Below are 25,757 nucleotides of genomic sequence, written 5' to 3'. Positions count from 1 at the left end.
ACAGGTGGACTCCAATCAAGTTGTAGAAACATCTCAAGGATGATCAATGGAAACAGGATGCACCTGAGCTCAATTTCGAGTCTCATAGCAAATTTACATAATGCTTATGTAAATAAGGTATCGGTTTTTATTTGTTATAAATTTGCACAAAACACACCCGTTAATTATGGGGTATTGTGTTTAGATTGATGAGGCCTTTTATGTATTTAATATATTTCAGAATAAGGCTATAACGTAACAAAATGTGGACAAAGGAAGGGGTCTGAATACTTTCTGACTCTACTGTACAACAGCCCGCAGTACACCCATCGACTTTGAGCTTCAGAGCTTCAATGAGAGGGGGCAGTCATTCTCCATCCAATCGCAGGTGATGTTTTGTGTTTCTGGGCTCGCCATCCGATGATAAACACAGAAGAAAACTCGGAAGTAGAATTCAAAACGTGAGAGAATGAAATCGGCTTTCTTGACAGTGAAAATAGCTGCAAAGGTAAGGCAGATTTTTAAAAAGATAAACACTACAATAACCAGTAGCCAAATCAATATTAGCATAAACGGAGCTGAGGATTACTTTGATTCGGCATTAGCCCTGAATACACCACTCGTTAGAAGGTTGTACTTTAGTTTTGTGATGAACACGTTCGCTAAAGTACACGTTTCTACTGACTATTATGGCTAGAATTGCATATGCTAATCTACTCTTATCTCTTAACAGCGAATGTTGAGATGAATAGTGAAAACTTTTCCATAAGTGAGAAGATTGTGTCGGCATCCTACATTCGCCAGGGGTCACAGTCATGAGCAGCTGATTAAACAGCTTTTGGACCAGGTAACGTTAATATCCGAATAACATTCCTTCAAATTCTATTATTTCGATAAGATGATCAGATCAGTTGCACATTTGCCAGGTAACTACATCAGGGGTGTATTCACTAGGAACCAAACAGCAAAATGAACTGGCTGTGATGGACAGCAACAACTTCTTTGGAAACTGTGGTGTTGGTGAGAGGGAGGGCAGAGTGGCCTCTAGTTTGGTGGCCCGACGACATTACAGGTTCTTATTATCTGGTGACATCGCTGCAACTCAACCTAAGGATGCAGGTTCCAGTCTGCTGAGCAAGCTGACTAATTCACTTGTACTGGACATTTTAAAACTCAGGTGTGTAACTAAGATTGCATTTAGCCTACTGATAAATATATGACAGTAATGGACACCTCCAGTTCTGTAGTAGAGCTACACAATGCACACTTTTGTTCCTAGCTTGTTTGTTATTGTGCATGTTTACAGGTGTGCAAAGTGTGGCCAGTTGTTTTGTAGTTCCAATGGCAACCGGGATGAGCCTGACACTGTGCTTCCTAACACTTCGCCACAAGAGACCAAAGGCGCGCTACATCATCTGGCCCCTCATTGACCAGAAGTCCTGCTTCAATGCCATGATCACTGCAGGTTAAGTACTAGCATGACCGTGTTCAATACCACTCTCTGTAACATTATAAAAGTAAGTTATGCCCTACAGTTTCTTGTACTCTCCATTCCTGCTCTAGATGCACCTATCAGTTCAGCTAGTTTTTAAAATGACATTTCTAAGAGCTGCCTAAAATGCTTGCTATACTTGACTCGTAGGGCCTAACTTTTGCAGAGTGTGACACGCTCCCATTCATCCATCCCTGCTTAGTGCAACATTTCTCTCTGTTTCTATTTTAAAGAATTCGGCGCACGGCTCACACATGAAAACACTTAATAAAGTATCTTGCTCTCTGCTCATGCCGGCAAATGTTATGCGTCCACTACCCCACTGTAGCTCCCCTTCAAGGCAACTCTTGTCCAACCCCAACATTGACCACTTTTGCTTGTTGTAACCATGAACAGGGTTTGAACCCGTGGTGGTGAGAACATTTTAGAAGGCGATGAGCTGAGAACAGATCTGGAGTCTGTGGACCTTAAGATGCAAGAGCTGGGAGCAGAGAACATCCTTTGTGTCCACTCCACTACTTCTTGCTTTGCCATCCAATCATGGTTAAATAGAGCTGTAACAAATAAAATGTCCATGTCCTATTATCATGTGCTATTATAACTGGTATCACTGGAAACAAATGTTATTTGTATAGTCTGCATACTGTTTTATTATAGTCTATTATATATACTTCATGACATTACTCACAGAAGCATACTTCCATATTATTACAGTGTATGTTGGGTGAAGATTACCAGGGCATTATTTGATAATGACTTTCCTCTGTTCTGAAAGATTGGAGGAGCTAGCCACAATGTGTGCCAAATATGACATCCTCCATGTTGTCAACAATTCTTATGGAGTGCAGTCATCCAAGTGTATGCACTTTATTCAGCAGGTACTACTGCTCCAACTCCTCTTTCATAAATCATATTTTTCCGTTCCATAGGCATAGCAAAGTTAGGTTATTTTCATAATCTATTCAGGGGGCTCATGTTGGAAGAATCGATGCCTTTGTACAAAGCCTGGACAAAAACTTCATGGTTCCAGTAGGAGGTGCCACAATTGCTGGTTTCAATGAGTCTTTTATTTCAGGAGATCAGCAGAATGTATCCAGGTTAGTGCTGTTTCATATCACTAAGGGCCACATGTGTTTGAACCAAGCCTGCAACCTTTTTGTGTAAAGTTGCTATTACCTGGATTAGCTACTAGTTTACTGTTATCATAGGGCTCATCTAGTGTAATTGTTCTGCCAGCCCTCAGTGTCTCTGTGCTCTGTTGTATTCCTGTGTGTCTGTATTCTCTCTGCCTGTCTGTATTGTCTCTGCCTCCCCCTGCCCGGATGTGCGCATCACCCTGCTCACCATGGGGGCCAGCGGCTACAGGAAAAAGGTAAGACCTCTACTCCACTGAACAGGGTTGGGGCCCAATTCAGTATTCATTCAGTTTAGGAAATGAAATGAAACTCATTAGCATGTATTTTAATTTAGTTGCACATCTTTGTAAACGGGTGATTGCCAGCTCTGTGTATCCTCTACTTGAATTGTAGTTTTGTCTCCAAGTTTACATGCAGAGGGGTAGGGCGACATCAAGGACAAATCCATCCAAGTGAAGCTGAGGAGTTTCCAAAATAGTCCCTGTTGGCTCCTTTTACAAAAGTAGAGCTAACAATGCAGTAGTTTTTTATTTAACCTTTATTTAACTAGGCAATTCAGTTAAGAACAAATTCTTATTTACAATGACGGCCTACCCCAGCCAAACCCGGATGAGTTGGGTCAATTGTGCCGCCCTATGGGACTCCTAATCACGGCCAGTTGTGATACAGCCTGGATTCGAATCAGGCACTGTAGTGACGCCTGTTGCACCGAGGTGCATTGTCTTAGACCGGTGTGCAAATCGGGAGTATACTAAACACCATTTCCAGACACTCCAAGGCAATATATGTGGAAAATCTGACTTGCAAAGGTGATGAAAATAGCTCTTGTCTTTTGTACTGGAAATAGCTCTTGTCTTTTGTACTGGAAATTCCGAGCTGGTCTCCTTAGCCAGTACTCAAGCAGGGTTATTTTGTGTCGGTTCCTAAAGGTGACTGTATGCACCATAAAAGGTTGCTTCCTATTGGATACCATACAATGTCCGGAATGCTATCAGTGTAATGTTTGCTCAAATCCACCCAAGAAATACCTCTTGCCTGTCACGTGACCTGGTAATGTCAGACTTTATTGATTTCAATTGGTCTTGATCATGAATATTTGAAGTCTGAACCAGATTATGGCCATGTAGGATAGCATCAAAGCCTTCAAAGTCGGCTGCAATGTTGAACAAGCTTATTAATACCATCTGCAGCTTAATGATTTCATAATATAATTAATAATAATTAATATCATGAAAGGACTCTTTCTCATTAAAGGGTAACTCTCAATGCTAATTTCAGCCTTTGCCCAACCCCTTCAATGAAAAAATGGATTTAGGTGAAAGTTGTGGGAATTCAATCAAACCCGCATTTCAATATTTACGCAGTAGCTATTTTTCCAATGGTCAAATTAACTCACAGATTGTTCTCGGGTACTGTATAAAAACCTACAACTGCTACCAGGGTGACCACATTCACAGGTGTGATGTCAGATTTCAGAATTAGAAGTGTGTGGGCACGGGATGAATATTGTAAATAAAAAAATATATCTGCCCCATGTGGGATTAGAACTCCCAACCATTAAACTATGAGCCAACTCTATTATAGTGGACTACGCCACCAATCAATTGTAGCAGTTAAGAAAAAATGGTAACTGACGACCCCATGGCACTTATTGTGAGAGTAGGGTGTTAACCCCGGTGTCCTGGCTAAATTCCCAATCTGGCCCTCGTACCATCACGGCCACCTAATCATTCCCAGCCTCCAATTGGCGCATTCATCCCCCCTCCTCTCCCCTTAACTATTCCCCAGGTCATTGCTGTAAATGAGAATGTGTTCTCAGTCAATTTACCTGGTAAAATAAAGGTCAAATAAAAAGACACACACACACAAGTAGGAAGTTTATATACTCTTAGGTTGGAGTAATTAAAACTTGTTTTTCAACCACTCCACATATTCCTTGTTAACAAACTATATCGTTTTGGCAAGTCGGTTAGGACATCTACTTTGTGCATGACACAAGTAATTCTTTCCAACAATTTACAGTTTACAGACAGACTATTTAACTTATAATTCACTGTATCACAATTCCAGTGGGTCAGAAGTTTACATACACTAAGTTGACTGTGCCTTTAAACAGCTTGGAAAATTCTAGAAAATGTCATGGCTTCTGATAGGCCAATTGACATAATTTGAGTAATTGTGGGTGTATTTCAAGGTCTACCTTCAAACTCAGTGCCTTTTTGCTTGACATCATGGGAAAATCCAAAGAAATCAGCCAAGACCTCAGAAAAAAATGTGTTGACCTCAAGTCTGGTTCATCATTGGGATCAATTTCCAAATGCCTGAAGGTACCACGTTCATTTGTACAAACAATAGTACGCAAGTATATACACCATGGGACCACACAGCCATCATACTGCTCAGGAAGGAGACTAGTTCTGTCTCCTAGAGATTAACGTACTTTGGTGCGAGAAGTGCAAATCAATCCCAGAACAACAGCAAAGGACCTTGTGAAGATGCTGGAGGAAACCGATACAAAATTATCTATATAAAGTATCCCAGTAATACTGGTCCTATATCAACATAACAAAGGTTTGCAACTGCACATGGGGACAAAGATCATACTTTTTGGAGAAATGTCCTCTGGTCTGATGAAACAAAAAATAACTGTTTGGCCATAATGCCCATTGTTATGTTTGGCGGAAAAAAGGTGGGGCTTGCAAGCCGAAGAACACCATCTCAACCGAGAAGCACGGGGGTGGCAGCATCATGTTCTGGGGGGCGCTTTGCTGCAGGAGGGACTGGTGCACTTCACAAAATAGATGACATCATGAGGGCAGGACAATTATGTGGATATATTGAAGCAACATCTCAAGACATTTGCTTAGTCGCAAATGGGTCTTCCAAATGGACAATGACCCCAGGCATACTTCCAAAGATGTGGCAAACTGGCTTAAGGACAACATAGTCAAGGCATAGGAGTGGCCATCACAAAGCCCTGACCTCAATCCTATAGACAATTTGTGGGCAGAACTGAAAAGGCATGTGTGAGCAAGGAGGCCTACAAACTTAACTCAGTTACACCAGCTCTGCCAAAATTCACCCAACTTATTGTGGGAAGCTTGTGGAAGGCTATTTGACACATTTGACCCAAGTTAAACAATTTAAAGGCAATGCTACTAAATACTAATTGAGTGTATGTAAACTTCTGACCCACTGGGAATGTGATGAAGGACATAAAAGCTGAAATAATTTATTCTCTCTAGTATTATTCTGACATTTCATTATTAGTATCCTTTTCCCTCTCGCTCTCATCCAACACCTCCCACACTGCCCCTACTCGGATGGTATCGCGCCGTCCCAACCTTCGCTCTCTCTCCCCCGCTACTCTCTCCTCTTCCATCCTATCATCTCTTCCCTCCGCTCAAACCTTCTCCCACCTATCTCCTGATTCTGCCTCCTCAACCCTCCTCTCCTCCCTCTCTGCATCCCTTGACTCTCTATGTCCCCTATCCTCCAGGCCGGCTCGGTCCTCCCCTCCCGCTCCGTGGCTCGATGACTCATTGCGAGCTCACAGAACAGGGCTCCGGGCAGCCGAGCGGAAATGGAGGAAAACTCGCCTCCCTGCGGACCTGGCATCCTTTCACTCCCTCCTCTCTACATTTTCCTCCTCTGTCTCTGCTGCTAAAGCCACTTTCTACCACGCTAAATTCCAAGCTGCTGCCTCTAACCCTAGGAAGCTCTTTGCCACCTTCTCCTCCCTCCTGAATCCTCCGCCCCCTCCCCCCTCCTCCCTCTCTGCAGATGACTTCGTCAACCATTTTGAAAAGAAGGTCGACGACATCCGATCCTCGTTTGCTAAGTCAAACGACACTGCTGGTTCTGCTCACACTGCCCTACCCTGTGCTCTGACCTCTTTCTCCCCTCTCTCTCCAGATGAAATCTCGCGTCTTGTGACGGCCGGCCGCCCAACAACCTGCCCGCTTGACCCTATCCCCTCCTCTCTTCTCCAGACCATTTCCGGAGACCTTCTCCCTTACCTCACCTCGCTCATCAACTCATCCCTGACCGTTGGCTACGTCCCTTCCGTCTTCAAGAGAGCGAGAGTTGCACCCCTTCTGAAAAAACCTACACTCGATCCCTCCGATGTCAACAATTACAGACCAGTATCCCTTCTTTCTTTTCTCTCCAAAACTCTTGAACGTGCTGTCCTTGGCCAGCTCTCCCGCTATCTCTCTCTGAATGACCTTCTTGATCCAAATCAGTCAGGTTTCAAGACTAGTCATTCAACTGAGACTGCTCTCCTCTGTATCACGGAGGCGCTCCGCACTGCTAAAGCTAACTCTCTCTCCTCTGCTCTCATCCTTCTAGATCTATCGGCTGCCTTCGATACTGTGAACCATCAGATCCTCCTCTCCACCCTCTCCGAGTTGGGCATCTCCGGCGCGGCCCACGCTTGGATTGCGTCCTACCTGACAGGTCGCTCCTACCAGGTGGCGTGGCGAGAATCTGTCTCCTCACCACGCGCTCTCACCACTGGTGTCCCCCAGGGCTCTGTTCTTGGCCCTCTCCTATTCTCGCTATACACCAAGTCACTTGGCTCTGTCATAACCTCACATGGTCTCTCTTATCATTGCTATGCAGACGACACACAATTAATCTTCTCCTTTCCCCTTCTGATGACCAGGTGGCGAATCGCATCTCTGCATGTCTGGCAGACATATCAGTGTGGATGACGGATCACCACCTCAAGCTGAACCTCGGCAAGACGGAGCTGCTCTTCCTCCCGGGGAAGGACTGCCCGTTCCATGATCTCGCCATCACGGTTGACAACTCCATTGTGTCCTCCTCCCAGAGCGCCAAGAACCTTGGCGTGATCCTGGACAACACCCTGTCGTTCTCAACTAACATCAAGGCGGTGGCCCGTTCCTGTAGGTTCATGCTCTACAACATCCGCAGAGTACGACCCTGCCTCACACAGGAAGCGGCGCAGGTCCTAATCCAGGCACTTGTCATCTCCCGTCTGGATTACTGCAACTCGCTGTTGGCTGGGCTCCCTGCCTGTGCCATTAAACCCCTTCAACTCATCCAGAACGCCGCAGCCCGTCTGGTGTTCAACCTTCCCAAGTTCTCTCACGTCACCCCGCTCCTCCGTTCTCTCCACTGGCTTCCAGTTGAAGCTCGCATCCGCTACAAGACCATGGTGCTTGCCTACGGAGCTGTGAGGGGAACGGCACCTCAGTACCTCCAGGCTCTGATCAGGCCCTACACCCAAACAAGGGCACTGCGTTCATCCACCTCTGGCCTGCTCGCCTCCCTACCACTGAGGAAGTACAGCTCCCGCTCAGCCCAGTCAAAACTGTTCGCTGCCCTGGCCCCCCAATGGTGGAACAAACTCCCTCACGACGCCAGGACAGCGGAGTCAATCACCACCTTCCGGAGACACCTGAAACCCCACCTCTTTAAGGAATACCTAGGATAGGTTAAGTAATCCCTCTCACCCCACCCCCCCTAAGTTTTAGATGCACTATTGTTAAGTGACTGTCCCACTGGATGTCATAAGGTGAATGCACCAATTTGTAAGTCGCTCTGGATAAGAGCGTCTGCTAAATGACTTAAATGTAAATGTAAATGTAAAATAAAGTGTTGATCCTAACTGACCTACGACAGGGAATTTTTACAAGGATTAAATGTCAGGAATTGTGAAAACTGAGTTTAAATGTATTTGGCTAAGGTGTATGTAAACTTCTGTCTTCAACTGTATGCGGTTACTGTAGGTGAGTTGTTTTTGAAAGTGCCAATGTTAAGTGTCTCTGTCCCCCTCTCTCCCTCCCCCTCCATCTCCTTTGTAACAAGCAGCCACGTTGTTGTCATTCCGTTTGGGACCTGTTTTTAATGTATTAAATGTGTATGCTTATCTAGTCACAATTTAATTAGCTAGTAAATAAATAATTAAACCAACTAGTGTAGTACTGAATCATAAGCAAGGCTCGGGTTTATGCAGACGCAAGAAGGTTATGATGGGTCAGAATGATATGATACGAGGTTATGATTAATAAGTTGACTTTTTATAAGTGTGATAGCTAAAGACTTAGAGTTTAATTGGGGATATGGTAACTCTTTAAAGAACTGCTCTTGTGGTGCGCTAGATCCTAATGAGTTAATTGTTACATGATTAATTTAATCGGGAAACAATTTAACAAAGTTAGATAAATAAGTGTTCAGATCAATGTTATAGTCAAGTCACGACAAATGTAAATACATTTGTGCATAACATTTGAAAGAAACTTATCTGGGATCTTTTATTTCAGCTCATGAAACATGGGACCAACACCTTACATATTGCGGTTATATTTTTGTTCTGTGTAAATTGGCACTCCTTCTCTGAGACGCTTGATACATATGGCCTTTGATTTCAGCACTACAGGTTTTTTTATTCGTTGACCTTTTCCCGTAGGGGCAATCCATGCCATCTTTGAGAAGTGCAACAACCACTACACATGGAAGAAGGTCACCACCACCGTGCACAACATCATAGTCGGCAAACTGTGGATCGACCAGGTGAGATGAACTTGGAGGGAACAAAAATACACAACCTAAACTACCGGTCAAAAGTTTTAGAACACCTACTCATTGAAGGGTTTTTATTTATTTGTACTATTTTCTACATTGTATAATAATATTGAAGACATCAAAACTATGAAATGACACATAGGGAATCATGTAGTAACCAAAACGTGTTAAACATATCAAAATATTTTATATTTGAGATTTTTCAAATAGCCACCCTTTGCCTTGATGACAGCTTTTCACACTCTTGGAATTCTCTCAACCAGCTTCATGAAGTAGTCACCTGGAATGCATTTCAATTAACAGGTGTGCCTTCTTAAAAGTTCATTTGTGGATTTATTTGTGTTGTGTTGTGACAAGGTAGGGGGGGGTATACACAAGATGGCCCCATTTGGTAAAATACCAAGTCTATATTATGGCAAGAACAACTCAAATAACCAAAGCGAAATGACAGGCCATCATTACTTTAAGGCATGAATGTCAGACAATACTGAACATGTCAAGAACTTTGCAAGTTTCTTTTAAGTGCTGTCCCGAACACCATCAAGCGCTATGATGAAACTGGCTCTTATGAGGACTGCCACAGGAATGGAAGACCCAGAGTTACTTCTGCTGCAGAGGATAAGTTCATTAGAGTTACCAGCCTCAGAAATTGCAGCCCAAATAAATGCTTCACAGAGTTACATTTACATTTAAGTCATTTAGCAGACGCTCTTATCCAGAGCGACTTAAAAATTGGTGCATTCACCTTATGACATCCAGTGGAACAGCCACTTTACAATAGTGCATCTAAATCTTTTAAGGGGGGGGGGGTGAGAAGGATTACTTTATCCTATCCTAGGTAGTTCAAGTAACAGACACATCTCAACATCAACTGTTCACAGGAGACTGCATGAATCAGTTCTTCATGGTCGAAATGCTGCAAAGAAAACCACTACTAAAAGACACCAATAAGAAAAAGACTTGCTTGGGCCAAGGAACACAAGCAATGGACATTAACCCAGTGGAAATGTGTCCTTTTGTCTGGAGATCAAATTGGAGATTTTTGTTTCGAACCGCTGTGTCTTTGTGAGATGTGCTGTGGATGAACGGATGATCTTCGCATGTGTATTTCCCACCGTAAAGCATGGAGGAGGAGGTGTGGGGGTGCTTTGCTGGTGACACTGTGATTATTTAGAATTCAAGGCACACTTAACCAGCATAGCTACCACAGCATTCTGCAGCGATACGCCATCCCATCTGGTTTGCGCACAGTCCCACTATCATTTGTATTTCAACAGTACAATGACCCAACACAAGGGTTATTTGACCAAGGAGAGTGATGTGGAGTGCAGCATCAGATGACCTGGTCTCCACAAGCCCCCGACCTCAACCAAATTGAGATGGTTTGGGATGAGTCTGATCGCAGAGTGAAGGAAAAGTAACCAACAAGTGCTCAGCATATGTGGGAACTGCTTCAAGACTATTGGAAAAGCATTCCAGGTTATGCTTGCTTGAGTGCAAATCTATATTCTAGGTAAAGGGCGGCCATTTAAATAATATAAAATCTATGTTGATCTGTTTAACACTTTATTGGTTATTTCATAGTTTTGATGTCTTCACTATTATTCTAAAATGTAAAAAATAGTAAAAATAAAGAAAACCCCTTGTAGGTGTATTTTTCTTGGATTATTTGCCAGTGGGTATTGGTTTATGCCCAATTTTTCTCTCTTCAATTCTAGTCTGGAGACATTGATGTGGTAAATCAAGAGACTGGAGATCGCTGCCATTTGAAGTTTGCTCCTTACAGCTACTTCTCTAGAGATGTGGCCAGGAAGGTAGGAGGTGTACACATTTGACGTTTATGTAACAGACTAAAAAGAAGACATAAATCTGTACCTTTCCTTCTTTCCACCTGTATTTCTGGTTCCTTTGCCTTTTCTGTATCTTTCCATGTCTCTGTCTAGGTGATGGATAAGGATGGGAAGGCGCACTATGTGCTGCCAGGGACCTGGGATGAGAAGATGGAGTTCTCCAGGGTCATGCAGAGCAGCAAGGGAGAGAATGGCACTGAGGGCCAACAGAAGACTGTCTACCAGACGCTCAAGGCCAGGGAGCTGTGGTGGAAAAACCCTCTACTGTGAGTGTCTGACTTGTTTTTTGTGTCCTCTTTTCCTGCCAGCCACCATAAGATACAGCACAATACAGTACTGATATTTAGCTGTAAATGGAATGTTGAGAAAGTCTCCACACAAATTTTACCAATTAGAGACTATTGAGGTATGGCATGGCTGTCTGTCTCTCCCGCTCTTTTTCCATACAGCAAATAACTTTCTGCATTGTCCAATGGCACTGCATAAAATATCCCGAAACAAACTGAAGATGCATCCAATGAGTCACAAGCTTGATGTAGTAATTTGCTAGGAATATTAATCTTTTGACTACACTGGAAGTGAATTTGTCCAAATACTTGTGACTTCATCTCATCGGGGGACTAGATCCATAAAGTCGAATTGAATAGCCCCCGCGATATACAACTTTTCAGGGAAGTCAGGAACCAATATACACAGACAGTCCATAGAGAAAAAGAGCACCTACTCCCAGCTGCCCACTGCACTGAGGCTAGGAAACACTGTCACCACCGATAAATCTACTATAATCAAGAATTTCAATAAGCATTTTTCTACTGCTGGCCATGCTTTCCACCTGGCTACCCCTACCCCAGCCAACAGGCCCCCTGCTTCTCCTTCACCCAAATCCAGATAGATGATGTTCTGAAAGAGCTGCAATTTCTGGATCCCTACAAATCAGCTGGGCTGGACAATGTGGACCCTCTCTTTCTAAAATTATCAGCCGAAATTGTTGCAACCCCTATTACTAGCCTGTTCAACCTCTCTTTCGTATTGTCTGAGATCCCTAAAGATTGGAAATCTGCTGCGGTCATCCCCCTCTTCAAAGGGGGAAACACTCTAGACCCAAACTGTTATAGACCTACAGTGGGGCAAACAAGGATTTAGTCAGCCACCAATTGTGCAAGTTCTCCCACTTAAAAAGATGAGAGAGGCCTGTAATTTTCGTCATAGGTACACTTCAACTATGACAGACAAAATGAGAAAAAAAATCCAGAAACTCACATTGTAGGATTTTTTATGAATTTATTTGCAAATTATGGTGGAAAATAAGTATTTGGTCAATAACAAAAGTTTATCTCAATACTTTGTTATATATCCTTTGTTGGCAATGACAGATGTCAAACGTTTTCTGTAAGTCTTCAAGGTTTTCACACACTGTTGCTGGTATTTTGGCCCATTCCTCCATGCAGATCTCCTCTAGAGCAGTGATGTTTTGGGGCTGTTGCCCGGCAACACGGACTTTCAACTCCCTCCAAAGATTTTATATGGGGTTGAGATCTGGAGACTGGCTAGGCCACTCCAGGACCTTGAAATGCTTCTTTCATTGCCCGGGCGGTGTGTTTGGGATCATTGCATGCTGAAAGACCCAGCCACGTTTCATCTTCAATGCCCTTGCTGATGGAAGGTTTTCACTCAAAATCTCACGATACATGGCCCCATTCATTCTTTCCTTTACACAGATCAGTCGTCCTGGTCCCTTTGCAGAAAAACAGCCCCAAAGCATGATGGTTCCACCCCCATGCTTCACAGTAGGTATTGTGTTCTTTGGATGCAACTCGGCATTATTTGCCCTCCAAACACGACGAGTTGAGTTTTTACCATCTGACCATATGACATTCTCCCAATCTTCTTCTGGATCATCCAAATGCTCTTTAGCAAACTTCAGCCTGGACATGTACTGGCTTAAGCAGGGGAACATGTCTGGCACTGCAGGATTTGAGTCCCTGGCGGCATAGTGTGTTACTGATGGTAGGCTTTGTTACTTTGTTCCCAGCTCTCTGCAGGTCATTCACTAGGTCCCCCCATGTGGTTCTGGGATTTTTGCTCATCGTTCTTGTGATCATTTTGACCCCACGGGGTGAGATCTTGCGTGGAGCACCAGATCGAGGGAGATTATCAGTGTTCTTGTATGTCTTCCATTTCCTAATAATTGCTCCCACAGTTGATTTCTTCAAACCAAGCTGCTTACCTATTGCAGATTCAGTCTTCCCAGCCTGGTGCAGGTCTACAATTTTGTTTCTGGTGTCCTTTGACAGCTCTTTGGTCTTGGCCATAGTGGAGTTTGGAGTGTGACTGTTTGAGGTTGTGGACAGGTGTATTTTATACTGATCTAGAAGAAAAAGAAACGCACACCTATTAAGACGATGTGCTGGCTAGCGGAGTAGAAACTTGAAAATAAAAGAGAGCCGCACACTCTAGGAGCTCAGATGCAAAAATGTAATACCAACATTTCAACAGCCAAGCTGTGTTCATCAGGGTTTAATCACAAACACTGCGGGATGACTCGTTTATATAGTGTAAAAAGACACAGGTGTCTGTAATCATGGCCAAGAGTGGCCTAATACCATTGGTTAATAATCAAATATTAAAATGTCAAACAAAGAACAGCATACAAACAAATGGATAGCATACGATCATAGATTAATTTAACTACACAAGTTTACAAACAATTACAATGGCAAAATCACAATCACAAGAATGGCTTCAGATCAGAGTCTACGTTGAGACCGAAGTGCGCAAGGGTCTTTAAATTAAAGATCCAGGCAGCCACTCGTTTTAACAATAAATTATCAAGGTCACCCCCTCTCCTAGGGAGGGTGACATGTTCGATGCCAATATAACACAGAGACGAAATCGAGTGGCCTGCGTCCAAGAAGTGGGCCGCAACTGGATAAGTAAAGTTTTTACACCTAATGGTGCTACGATGCTCTGAGATACGTACTTTTAATTCGCGCTTTGTTTTCATAATTTTTAACACAAGGACAAGTTCTAAGATAAATAACTGCCTTAGTGGAGCACGTAAAAACACCTTTTATTGGGATCGATTTCCCTGTTTGTGGGTGTTTGAAGGATCTACATTTATAAGTGCTATTGCATTGAGCACAGCCATTACATTTGTAATTTCCATCCAGTAGGGGCGCAAATAGATGTTGTTCAGGAATATCTTGAGGTGGTAAATCAGAGTTTACCAATTGGTCTCTGAGATTTCTGCCCCGAGAGAATACAACCAAGGGAAGGTCCGAAAACACATTACCGAGACTATCATCGGATTTTAGGATGTGCCAATGTTTGTGAACAATTCCCTTAATTTGTTCAGAGCACTTTGAATAGCGGGTAGTTAGAACGCAAGAATGCATCTTTTTGCGAGACTGACCTTGAAAAAGGTCATGTCTCGTATTGTTTTGAATTTTCTCAATGGCAATATTAATCTGATCATTCTTACCCCTCTTCCTTGAACTTTCTTTGCGTCTCAGCCATATTTCTGTCGAAATCGGATTGTTTTTTGCAAATTCTTTTGATTCGACAGAATTGGCTGTAGGGCAAACTATTTTTCAAGGGAAGTGGGTGACAACTATCAGCCCTCAACAAACTGTTACGATCAGTAGGCTTCCTGTAAAGATCAGTGTATAGAACATTATCTTCACACAAGATCAGAAGATCAAGAAAACTGATTTGACGTGTATCAGATTGCATAGTAAATCTCAGATGCTCAGAGCAGGAGTTAAGAAAAGCATGGAACGCCTGGAGCTGTTTTGCATCACCCCTCCATAGAACAAAAATATCATCAATATACCGTTTCCAAATAATGATGTGAGGAAAGAAAACATTTTTGAGAGGATTGAAAATAGACTGTTTCTCCATGTAACCCACATACAAATTAGCATAGTTAGGAGCCATTGGGGATCCCATAGCAGTACCTTTCGTCTGAATAAAGAAATCATTTAGAAACATGAAATAGTTATGCGTAAGTACTATTTCAGCCAATGTTACAATGCATGCACTGGAAGGTAAGTTCATTAGGGTCACGTTGCAGAAGAAAATGTTACATAGCTTCAATACCGCCCTCGTGTGGAATATTAGTGTATAATGACTCCACATCAAAAGTAACAAACAAGGTATTCTCAGGGAGAGGATCAAGAGATTCAATGATAGAGATCATACTGCTGGTGTCCTTTACAAAGGAGGGAAGCTGTTCTGCGAGTGGTCTAATAAAAAAGTCCGTTACTGCATCAATGCCCGCTACAATAGGGCGCCCTGTAGGTTGTGTAACATTCTTGTGTAATTTCGGCAAATTATAGAAAGTGGTAATTTTAGCATGTTATTTTTTGGTTATCTGACCAGAACTTAAATACCCATCTTGGACAGTCAAAATATTATTCTGAAATTGGGAAGTGGGGTCACTTCTGAGTTTCTTGCAAAAGCTGTCAAGCAGCTGTCTATTTCACTCATGTACATAAGCTGTCCTATCCATGAGTACAACCGACCCACCCTTATCAACGGGACGAATAAGGACTGACGTATCAGATTGTAAATCAAGCAAAGCTTGTTTTTCATTCTTGGGTAAATTATGGAAAGATTTGGAGAAGTCCAACATCATTTTCCACAAGTCTGCAATATGCGATTGGCTGGAGGTATAAAATAACTCTTGCTTCTAAAAGGTATTTTATACTGATAACAAGTTCAAACAGGTGCCGTTAATACAGGTAACGAGTGGAGGACAGAGGAGCCTCAGGTCTGTGAGAGCCAGAAATCTTGCTTGTTTGTAGGTGACCAAATACTTATTTTCCACCATAATTTGCAAATTAATTAATAAAAAATCCTACAATGTGATTTTTTTTCTCATTTTGTCGGTCATAGTTGAAGTGTACCTATGATGAAAATTACAGGCCTCTCTCTTTTTAAGTGGGAGAACTTGCACAATGGATGGCTGACTAAATACTTTTTTCCTCCACTGTATATCCATCCTGCCATGCCTTGCTAAAGTCTTCGAAAGCTAAGTTAACAAACAGATCACCGACCATTTTGAACTCCACCGTACCTTCTCCACTATGCATTCTGGTTTCCGAACATTTCGAATTGAGTTCGAAATGTTCGGCGATATGTTTGTTACCTTGGTTTTCAAAGACATTAGAAAGGCAGGGTAGGATATAGGTCTGTAACAGTTTGTGTCTAGAGTGTCTCCCCCTTTGAAGAGGGAATTGAGTTGACTCTTCACATGGGATGATTTCGCTGAACAACAAAAGGAATATTGAATGATCCCCAATGATCCATCGCAACTCCCAAAAACCTTTTCAACATACAACGGTAAACCTATAGTCTAGAAACTAAAGCTTTGGTTGTCTTTCTCAGGCTTCCATGTCTTCTCCCTGGACCTCCTCAATGTCCACCCCTTGAACATCAGACCCTGAGGCCTTATCTTTACTGTCACTTTCCAACTTTGTTGATGATGGCTTGTTGTCAGGCTCAAAAAGCCTCAAATTTGCTTGGTTGGCAACCAATTTTTCAACCCTCGTATTGGTCAGCCAGTTGGGGGCTTTAATGTGTGTGTTCACAAACAAGGACAAGTTGCTCTCTGAGGCGGCTAAAGTTGGTGGGATTTGGAGGATGATGGAGGCAACAGGGGAAAGAGCCTCAGATCCACAAAGTCCCTTCCACCAGGTGGCTGATGAGATATGTTGGCACGACTGCCATATTACATCTCCATCCCAAAGCCCTTGCTTGGAAGTGTACTTCGCCAGACTGCCAAGAACCTTGCCCTCACCCAGGGCATGACATCATAGGCCTTGTTGATCTCTGCACCAAACAGGATGTTCTTGCCAGCATGCTTGCAGTCCAACATGTATGCTGCCTCGTGTACGGGCTTCAGGCAGAAGTCTTCACGCTTTTTGATGTATTTCAGAACGGCAGTTTCCTCTGCTTGGAGCGACAGTGAAGTGGGCAGGGCAGTACGGATTTATTTTCTTACCTCTGCAAGCAAAGTCTGAACATCAGACAGGAAGGCATTGTCTCCCTCAATCCGTGCAAAGGCTACTGCTATCGGTTTCAGGCTGCTTACCACTCTCTCCCAAAATACATGATCCAAGAGGATCCTCTTGATGGGGCTGTCCATATCGGCAGACTGTGATATGGCCATTTCTTGGAGAAACTCCTTCCCCTCCAGGAGACTGTCAAACATGATGACAACACCACTTCAACGGGTGTTGCTGGGCAGCTTCAATGTGGCGCTCTTATTCTTCTCACTTTGCTTGGTAAGGTAGATTGCTGCTTTAACTTGATGACCCTTCACATACCTAACCATTTCATTGGCTCTCTTGTAGTGTGTATCCATTGTTTTCAGTGCCATGATGTCCTTGAGGAGCAGATCCAATGCATGAGCAGCACAGCCAATGGGTGTGATGTGAGGCTAGGACTCTTCTACTTTAGACCAAGCAGCCTTTATGTTCACAGCACTATCTGTCACCAGTGCAAATACCTTCTGTGGTCCAAGGTCAAAGATGACTGCCTACATCTGCAATGTAGAGACAAGTGTGTATGTTGTCCCTTGTGTATGTGCTCTTGTAGAATACTGGTTGAGGGGTGGAGATGATGTACTTAAATATTCCTTGCTCACGAACATTCGACCATCCATCATAGATGATTGCAATACAGTCTCCTTTCTCTTTTATTTGCCTGACCTTCACTTGAACTCTGAACTCTGCGTCCAGCAAATTAGCAGATAAAGCATGTCTGGTTGGAGTGGTGTATCCTGTGAACAGCAGAGGTGAACCAGTTGCATACATAGCTCGAGCAAGACATTATCAGCATTTCTCTGACTACGTTCCTCCATGGAGTCCAAAAAACTTCTGGTTCCAGGAGGACCATGAGCTGTTGTTATCGATAAAGTGTCTGATTTCATAATTTTCACCTCGAATAGAAGTAGAGGGACTTTTGTCAGAGGTTGCTTGTTGTGAGCGCTGAGTGAACTTTGGGCACTAGGCCAGATGATTTTGCATCTTTGTTGCATTATTCACATATGAAAAAAATTTTTTTTAGTTTTCATTATTAACAAAACGTTCTTCAAAAAGACTCACGTAAAGGTTCGCATAGCTCGAAGCGAATGTGGTGCCCATCAATGTTCCATTCGTTTGGAGATAGTATTCATCATCAAACCTGAAATACTTAGACATCAAAACATAGCAAGCCAGCTCTAGAATAAAGGTTGTTGGTGGGTATTTGTTAGTATCTCTGTCTCTCAAATAGTGAGCTAGGGCTGCCAGCCCCCCGTATGGGGAATGCTGTTATATAGACTCAACATCTAAAGTGACCAAAATACATTATTCTGTTAAACCCGTTATTGGTGTGTTCTTGTTTATGACGTATATAGTCTTTCCCATATGATGGCAATGCTTGCACATGAGTTTTAATAAAAGTCTACAAAGTTCAACAATGGCTCTGACATTGAGCCCATTCCTGTCACCACTGGTCTGCCTGGATAATTGCCTTGTTGTGTGTTAGGTTTGTGTAATTTCAGCTAAATGTAGAGGCATGGACATATGTCACATTTGCAGCAAAGGTATTGTTAGGTTCATTTTTTCCTTTCTTGTCAATCATTGGTGAAATTAGCATTATGACTATCTTTAATTAAATCATTCAAAAACCTTTATTAATGCAATTGCAGACAGAAGTTGACAAACAGGAACATAGCACGCATGTTTCTGAGTAAGTTCTGCATCAAACAAAAGGTCTCAAGTTGTTTTATTAAACCGAAGTTCCGCCTTAGTGATGTCACTGACCACATCATTACCTTTTTACTCCTGAGACCAAAACCCTGCATCCACAGCTGTATAAACATAGAGTTTCAGTGTTTATCTAAAAGCTAGGCAATAAATGTCCCCTCCGCAAAGTTGATTTAGTGTGGAATGTCTGAGTAGTCTCGTCTCCCACACTCCCCTGCAGAGTTCTGTCTCATTCACACATTGTGAGTGAGTGAGAGAGAAAACAACTGTGGAAGAATTCTAAAACTATATAATTAATATATTGTTAATCTGTAGTCTAAGGACCCTATAAATGTAAGGCGGGAGGGTATTATTATTATTAATATAACATAAGCATAATCAATTATTCTAATACATCAAACATTTGTACAGCCCCAAATCATGATCCCCTAGGTGCATCCTGACAGTATTCAGGTTTTGAGATAAGGTTATTTAATAGGGCTTGCTCCAGATTAGAGCATATATCCCTTTGGAACACCTGTGTGGATCAACACTCACTTTTCTATAGAAACGTTCATTACTGAGTTGTCTCTGAATCTCTTTGTATTTTTCATAGTCTAAAACAACCACAGCACCCCCGTTGTCTGCAGATTTAATAACCAAAGATGAATCTTTCATTAGTTCATCTCATTCCTGTTCTTCTGTTCTAGTGAGGTTCTTCTGAATGTGGTTTGTTTTTCTCAAATATACTGACATGGCTTCTTGTTCGACTAACCTACAATGGGTATTAAATTGAAGAGTTTTTAACCATAGGACAGAATTTGCTTTTGGGCTTAAAATGGGTACCAGTTCTTTGTTGGGTTTCTAGGCCTGAAACAGTGTTTTGAGAGAACACGTCCTTAAATTTAATCTTGCAAAATAATTTAAAGAGATCTACTTTCATATCAAATGGATTGTCTGTACATGTACAGTGTTTGCTCCACTAAAAGTTTTGCGATTATGATGTGGGACTTAGATGTAATTTGTGGTTTAGTATGGTTCCCTGCATAACCACTTCATTGCCCCAGACCAGCGCAAGGGGGAGATGGAGCACTGATTATGCTTTTGGGTCCTACTGTGTCTCGACAATGAATGGGCGACATAAACCTAAATAGAAACTGATAATTGTGCACAACTTCAGTATTACTTACTAAAACTGTTACGCTAAGGTTTTTATTTTATTTTGTTAGGATTATTTATATAAAAGCCAGTTGGATATTCTCACAGATATATAATTAACCCTGTTATTAGCAGGGTAATATATATTGGTCATATTGTTCATGGCTCCCGAGTGGTGCACAATGGGATTGCCTTGCAGGTCTCCAGCTGTATCCACTGAAAGCTGGCAAGGTTCGAGGCACGAGGGCAGGGGTCATGGGATGGGCTGCAGAGCAGCGCACAGAAGACCGACCTAGCCCATGGGGAAGGGAGGAGGAGGGAGAGTGAGGGTGTACCCCAGCACACGGCAACAAGGGCCATTGCACTAATAATGGCGCTGACTAGGGAAACGTTCCCGATGTTCTGTTCTTAGAGCCAGTCTGCACGTTCAAATGAAAACAATGTAACTAATAATGGCATCTCTATGCTTTCGTTAATAAAATAATGATAAAAATACTCTTTCAAAATGACGATGTTGATTTAGTTATGGATCCATAACGAATTACTATGGGAATAAATACCACTGAATTACTGAAATATCCTCCAATCCTCTATATGTAATTGTTGAGTAATGTGCTATTATAAATGGTGTAGGTCTCTTTTATTTAAAGAGCATATTGAAGTTAGAAGCAATAGGATTTGAAGCAATAGCCTACAACTATTTTAGCATCGTTTTGGTCTTGTTCTGGTCTTGATAAATCAATGAGATTTTATTTTGACTGAATCTCCGTTTGGATATTGGTTACAGTAGAATTAGAAAATTATGGTGTAGAAATCTTATGCTCTTAGTGTAACCTTTATTGAACGAGGTAAGTCAGTTAAGAACACATTCTTATTTACAAGGACAGCCTACTCCTTCCTCCTCGTCGGGAATTGGGTCTCCCACATGCCCGCACGACACAGGGATTCTTTAGCTAAATAGCCCAGTACTGTTACTGCATGCCGTCACAATGTACAGCGCAATATTTTCAGTTCCATCCTACCAGAAACCCGGATGGTTTTTGGTATTTCTTAGAATAGAAACACCATAATATTAATCAAATGAATCCCAATCTATAAAAGTAATTGGAAAGATGGATACAAATTATTTGTGACATTGTGGTTACAAGCCATGCTTGTTGTGTGCCTTGAATTCTAAATAAATCACTGACAGTGTCACCAGCAAAGCAGCCCCACACCATGTCACCACCTCCATGCTTCACGGTGGGAACGACACATGCAGAGATTATCCATTCATCTACTCTGCATCTCACAAAGACACAGAGGTTGGATTTGGACTCCGGACTAAAGGACAGATTTCCACCGGTCTAATGTCCATTGCTCGCGTTTCTTGGCCCACGCAAGTCTCTTCTTCTTATTGGTGTCCTTTAGTAGTGGTTTCTTTGCAGCAATTCGACCATGAAGCCCTGATTCACACGGTCTCTTCTGAACAGTTGATGTCAGTGTCTTGAATTATGTGAGGTACAATCTGAGGTGCATTTAATTGCCGATTTCTGAGGCTGGTAACTCTAATGAATTTATCCTCTGCAGCAGAGGTAACTCTGGGTCTTCCTTTCCTGTGGCGGTCCTGATGAGAGCCACTTTCATCATAGCTCTTGATGGTTTTTGCGATTGCACTTGACATTTTTGGGATTTACTGACCTTCATGCCTTAAAGTAATGGGCTGTCATTTCTTTTAGCCTATTTGAGCTGTTCTTTCCATAATATGGACTTGATCTTTTACCAAATAGGGCTATCTTCTGTATACCACCCCTTAACTTATCACAACACAATTGGTAGGTTCAAAAGTATTAAGACATAAAGAAGTTCCACAAATTAACTTCTAACAAGGCACACCTGTTAAATGCATTCCAGGTGACTACTTCACGAAGCTGGTTGAGAGAATGCCAACAGTGTGCAAAGCTGTCAAGGGAAAGAGTGGCTACTTTGAAGAATCTCAAATCTCAAATATATTTTTATTTGTTTAACACATCTTTGTTTACTACATGATTCCATGTGTGTTATTTCGTAGTTTTGATGTCTTCACTATTATTCTATAATGTAGAAAATTTGTAAAAAATAAAGAAAAAACCTGGAATGAGTAGGTGTCAACTTTTGACTGGTTGTGTGTGTGTGAATATATATGTTTCTAGGTAAGTGTGTGTACTGTATATATACTGTAAGCTGGCAGATAAAGTTAACTGAGAGCTCTCAATTGTTTTAAAGTTTTACAAACAATAAAATCCTTGGGGCACCTCAACAAGGACAGAGAGGGGTTAAAACATGAACATTACCGTCCATTCAGTGAAGAGAGGATAACCGGACAGAGGGAGCATAGGAAGCTAGCATTCGTCAACAAGAGGGCCAAGGATTCCTCAGGATTTAACAGGTGGAAGAAGCAACCTTGAGAGCTCCATCGGTGCCGAGAGGTTACTTGTAGAACAACTGGAGGCAGCCGGTGATGAAGTGGTAGAATGCTGCTGGTAGAATAGCTAGCTAGCTTAACTAACTGAACCTAGCCAGCAGTTCGTTTGTCTGTCCTTCAAGATGACGAATCCAGTGAATAACAAAATTAAAAGAAAATAGCTGGTAAAAAGGAACTAACTACACTCATACCGACTATTAAACAAAAAGCAAATTGAACAATAAACTTCGGTGTCACAACACTCTTAACGAACTCTGTCGTCGTTCCCCAAGATCACCTCAGACCAATCATGTACTCTGCGACTCTTTGCCCCACACTGTACATGGACAGTTTCAGAATGCAGACATTAGCATTGCCACACACAAAAAAACTAAAGCCAGTCTTTACAGGGGGTTACATTTGCATTTAATGTTGGAATTTCAGCAAGGGAGCAGAGACGATGTACTTCTTCACCAACCTGGCATTGACGCTGAACGAGCCTGAGGAAGGCGTGGCGCCCACGGACAGCCGTCGACGACCCGACCAGAGGCTTAGGGAGGTGGGCCAGTGGGACGAGGCCAACGCAGAGAAACAGAGGCTGGAGGAGAAGCAGCATAGTGTCCGCCGTGAGAGGGAACGGGAGGCCGCCAGCCAGCGTACAGCCAGCGAGTCAGAGGAAGGTAACTGAGTAAAGGCTTTTCCTCGAGTCCCTTCATTTTCCATCTGTCTCAATCGGAATAAGTGTTATACTGTAAGACTTGAAACTGAAGGCCACTTTCGTGACCCTTTTTCTTCTCCCACAAGCTGTCGATGAGGACTATTTTACTGACCCTTCTCTGAAAAGCAAGTATCCCTCTTTTGCCTGTTTTCTGTGCTTCTCTGTCTGTTTTTGTCTCTCACACTTTCAACATCGTTTTTAAGTTTCTTGGAAGTGGTTTAACTGTGTGGTCACGGCTTCTCTTTTTCACAGGGCCAATACACTAAATAACATCTCATTTATTTTTTCATCAGGCACTCGCCAATATAACTACACAGCGCAGTGGTTTAAACGCTGCGACGACCCCACCACAGGTGAATCCACTCACATAAGGGAGGCTACTGGGAGGCTAAGGAGAAAGGCAGCTGAGAGTCCTGTCCCGAAATATACTGACCTCTTAATGGCTGTCTTTGACTAGAAAGTTTCCCAGGACGTAACCTACTTCATTGGACCCTACCAATGAACAGCTACACTCCTCCCATTGTGTGGATTTTTCACTCCACTGGCTCTCTGTTCTAAGAGATCGAGATGCTGCAGTCTGATCCAATGGGTGAACGGGGTATTCCTAAGACTTGGTTGCATTTTAGTCCCTAGCCCCTCTTTCCTCAGATTCTACCCCGTCAGTGTTCACAGATCTGAAGGGTATCCTAGGTGAAGGCAATTTGGCAGAAACCTCACTCCTATAAGAGGGCTAGGTGGAGCCTTCATCACACTGTGTACTCCTTCACATTTGCAAAAAGTCATAGGGTGTGAGGAAAAGGGACATGAAATGAAACTGGGCATAAGTTTTGAATAAAAGTAATCTCTCTCCTCTGTCTTTGGCATTAGTGGCGTGGGCCCAGAGCAGATGAGGTTAGATAACAGTTACACCTCTACCTACCATATTGTGCCGATAGCGCTCTCTGTGAAGCTATATACTAATGTTCCTCTCTTCATCAAGAGCCTTGTGGTTGGGGGTAAACTTTTTTTTATTAAATGGAATGAAACTCTGTTAATATAATTAGTCATTGAAACAGTGATTGGTGGCCTTCAAGAAGTTGGAGAAGGTTTCTCATTTTTTATTTTCTGTTGATTAGTGTATTTAACAGATGAACTAAAGGTTTTGGGGTGTCTGCTAGTATGATTGTATTTGTTCATCCATTGGAAGCTTTATGAAACGCATCGTTGTGCAGTACTCCCATCATGCAGTATCAACCGATCAATAGTGGGTGCCCAGAATACTGTATGTTCCTTCTCTTAAATAGTAGTTATTGTACTGTATCCGTTTTCTTACTAGGGCCTTGTCTTTCTCATAATCTATGGTCATGGATATTATGAGATGGTGAAATTAACTTTTTTATAGGGGTGCTCTTGAGTTCTTGGCTGGCCTTCTTAGTGTCCTTTCCTGACATCCCTGCTCCCATCTCCAATGAGTGGACACACCCAGATAATGTAAAACATTTCTTTAAAAACAATCAGCAGAACATAATAAAATCCACTGAATGACAAACCCATTATCCCTTTGCGAAGAAAATGCATTTTTCAAGAAAAATTTCAATTGAAGTTTAATTTAACCTAGTAAAAATGAATAGCATTACTTAAAAGCATTTTCACAGTTTAGGAACAATGGTTTCTACCCACAGTATGTGTTTGATGGGAAATAATAGTAGCCATGAGCTGTACATGGTATTCAAAGTTGTTAAAAAATAGTTATGGTAAATGCTTAGTCTGTATTTGTCAAAGGGGTAATCAAGGGGAAATCAATTCTGAGGTGAAAAACTGTCACTTAACTGTATAAATTTCTGTTCTGAAGAGTATGCAAGTGTTTTGACACCAAAAAATATGGGATTTACTTTGTTTCATAACAATTTTGTTTAAGTGTACTTATGTTATATATGTATAGAAAATGGATTACTATATAGTAATGATGATAATGGTATGGTTGTTTTATTTGGTTTTGGTGTTGTTTTTTTCCTGAAGCGGAAAGGGAGATCCCTTTCAAAACAGTAATCATCATGTGTGTGAAAGGACATATGACACTATTGTCTTAAGCAATTACTACCAGAATGTCAAACAGGTTGATCTAATGTCTTTTTCATACTTTTGTCCCTCATTTATTTAGTTCTATGTGGAATATTTTTCACAGTTATTAATTGGATAACAAAAAAAGGAAAGTTGGTTGCCAAAGAAATTCAATAGAAAATAATATATCTGTCTTGTTTAGTGGAAGCTGTGCGATATTGGTGGAGATTACTTAAGATTTTGACAACACAATTAAAAAAAAGTTACATGAAGTCATTTGTGTGCATCTGGATATATTTCTTTGTCATTTGGATCAAGCTTGATCTTAATATACCTGGTTCCTCAGTCTCAATCTCTCTCAGGGTGTGCCCCGCCCTTTTGTTTGTTTCCCATCGTTTCAATTGATGGGTGTTGTGCTAGTTGCATTAAAACTATTTGCAGTTATTATGAGGAAGTCATCGAATGTTGGTACTGTTCAAATGGGTTGGATGCTGGGATGTCTGTCAGTCATCTCTGCGCATACACCAATGATCGTTTGTGTTGTATTCCTCACACTATTTTTCAAGTCTCGCCAATTACAACTGACCTGAGAATCAGTTATCCCCCCTCCATGGTCTGGTGGTTGGTTGGCAAAAAAATATATTTGTTTCTATTTAATTTTATTGAACATGATTATA

At 42.0% G+C, this 25,757-nt stretch overlaps 1 protein-coding gene across 1 annotated transcript; it reads left to right on the top strand.

Annotated features, from left to right (window-relative positions):
- The first annotated feature begins 1,332 nt into the window (after positions 1-1,332).
- LOC124008012 (oxysterol-binding protein 2-like) lies at positions 1,333-25,405 on the top strand. Its single transcript, XM_046318927.1, has 10 exons — positions 1,333-1,444; positions 2,401-2,410; positions 2,547-2,568; positions 2,837-2,843; positions 9,044-9,147; positions 10,878-10,973; positions 11,103-11,275; positions 22,767-23,002; positions 23,127-23,165; positions 23,334-25,405. The coding sequence occupies exons 1-10, from the start codon at positions 1,333-1,335 to the stop codon at positions 23,495-23,497; spliced, it is 963 nt and encodes a 320-aa protein (XP_046174883.1). The 3' UTR covers positions 23,498-25,405.
- The last annotated feature ends 352 nt before the right edge of the window (positions 25,406-25,757 follow it).

This window comes from Oncorhynchus gorbuscha, linkage group LG21 (genome assembly GCF_021184085.1).
Source record: "Oncorhynchus gorbuscha isolate QuinsamMale2020 ecotype Even-year linkage group LG21, OgorEven_v1.0, whole genome shotgun sequence".
NCBI classification, from domain to species: domain Eukaryota; kingdom Metazoa; phylum Chordata; class Actinopteri; order Salmoniformes; family Salmonidae; genus Oncorhynchus; species Oncorhynchus gorbuscha.
This window is presented reverse-complemented; position numbering and strand designations above follow the sequence as displayed.

Excerpts from the sequence above, each read along its gene's own strand:
- LOC124008012 (XM_046318927.1), top strand. The coding sequence starts at position 1,333 with ATGAGCCTGACACTGTGCTTCCTAACACTTCGCCACAAGAGACCAAAG. Across the intron at positions 9,148-10,877 it reads GCAAACTGTGGATCGACCAG|TCTGGAGACATTGATGTGGT; the intron begins GTGAGATGAACT and ends CTTCAATTCTAG. Across the intron at positions 11,276-22,766 it reads TGGTGGAAAAACCCTCTACT|CAAGGGAGCAGAGACGATGT; the intron begins GTGAGTGTCTGA and ends TTGGAATTTCAG.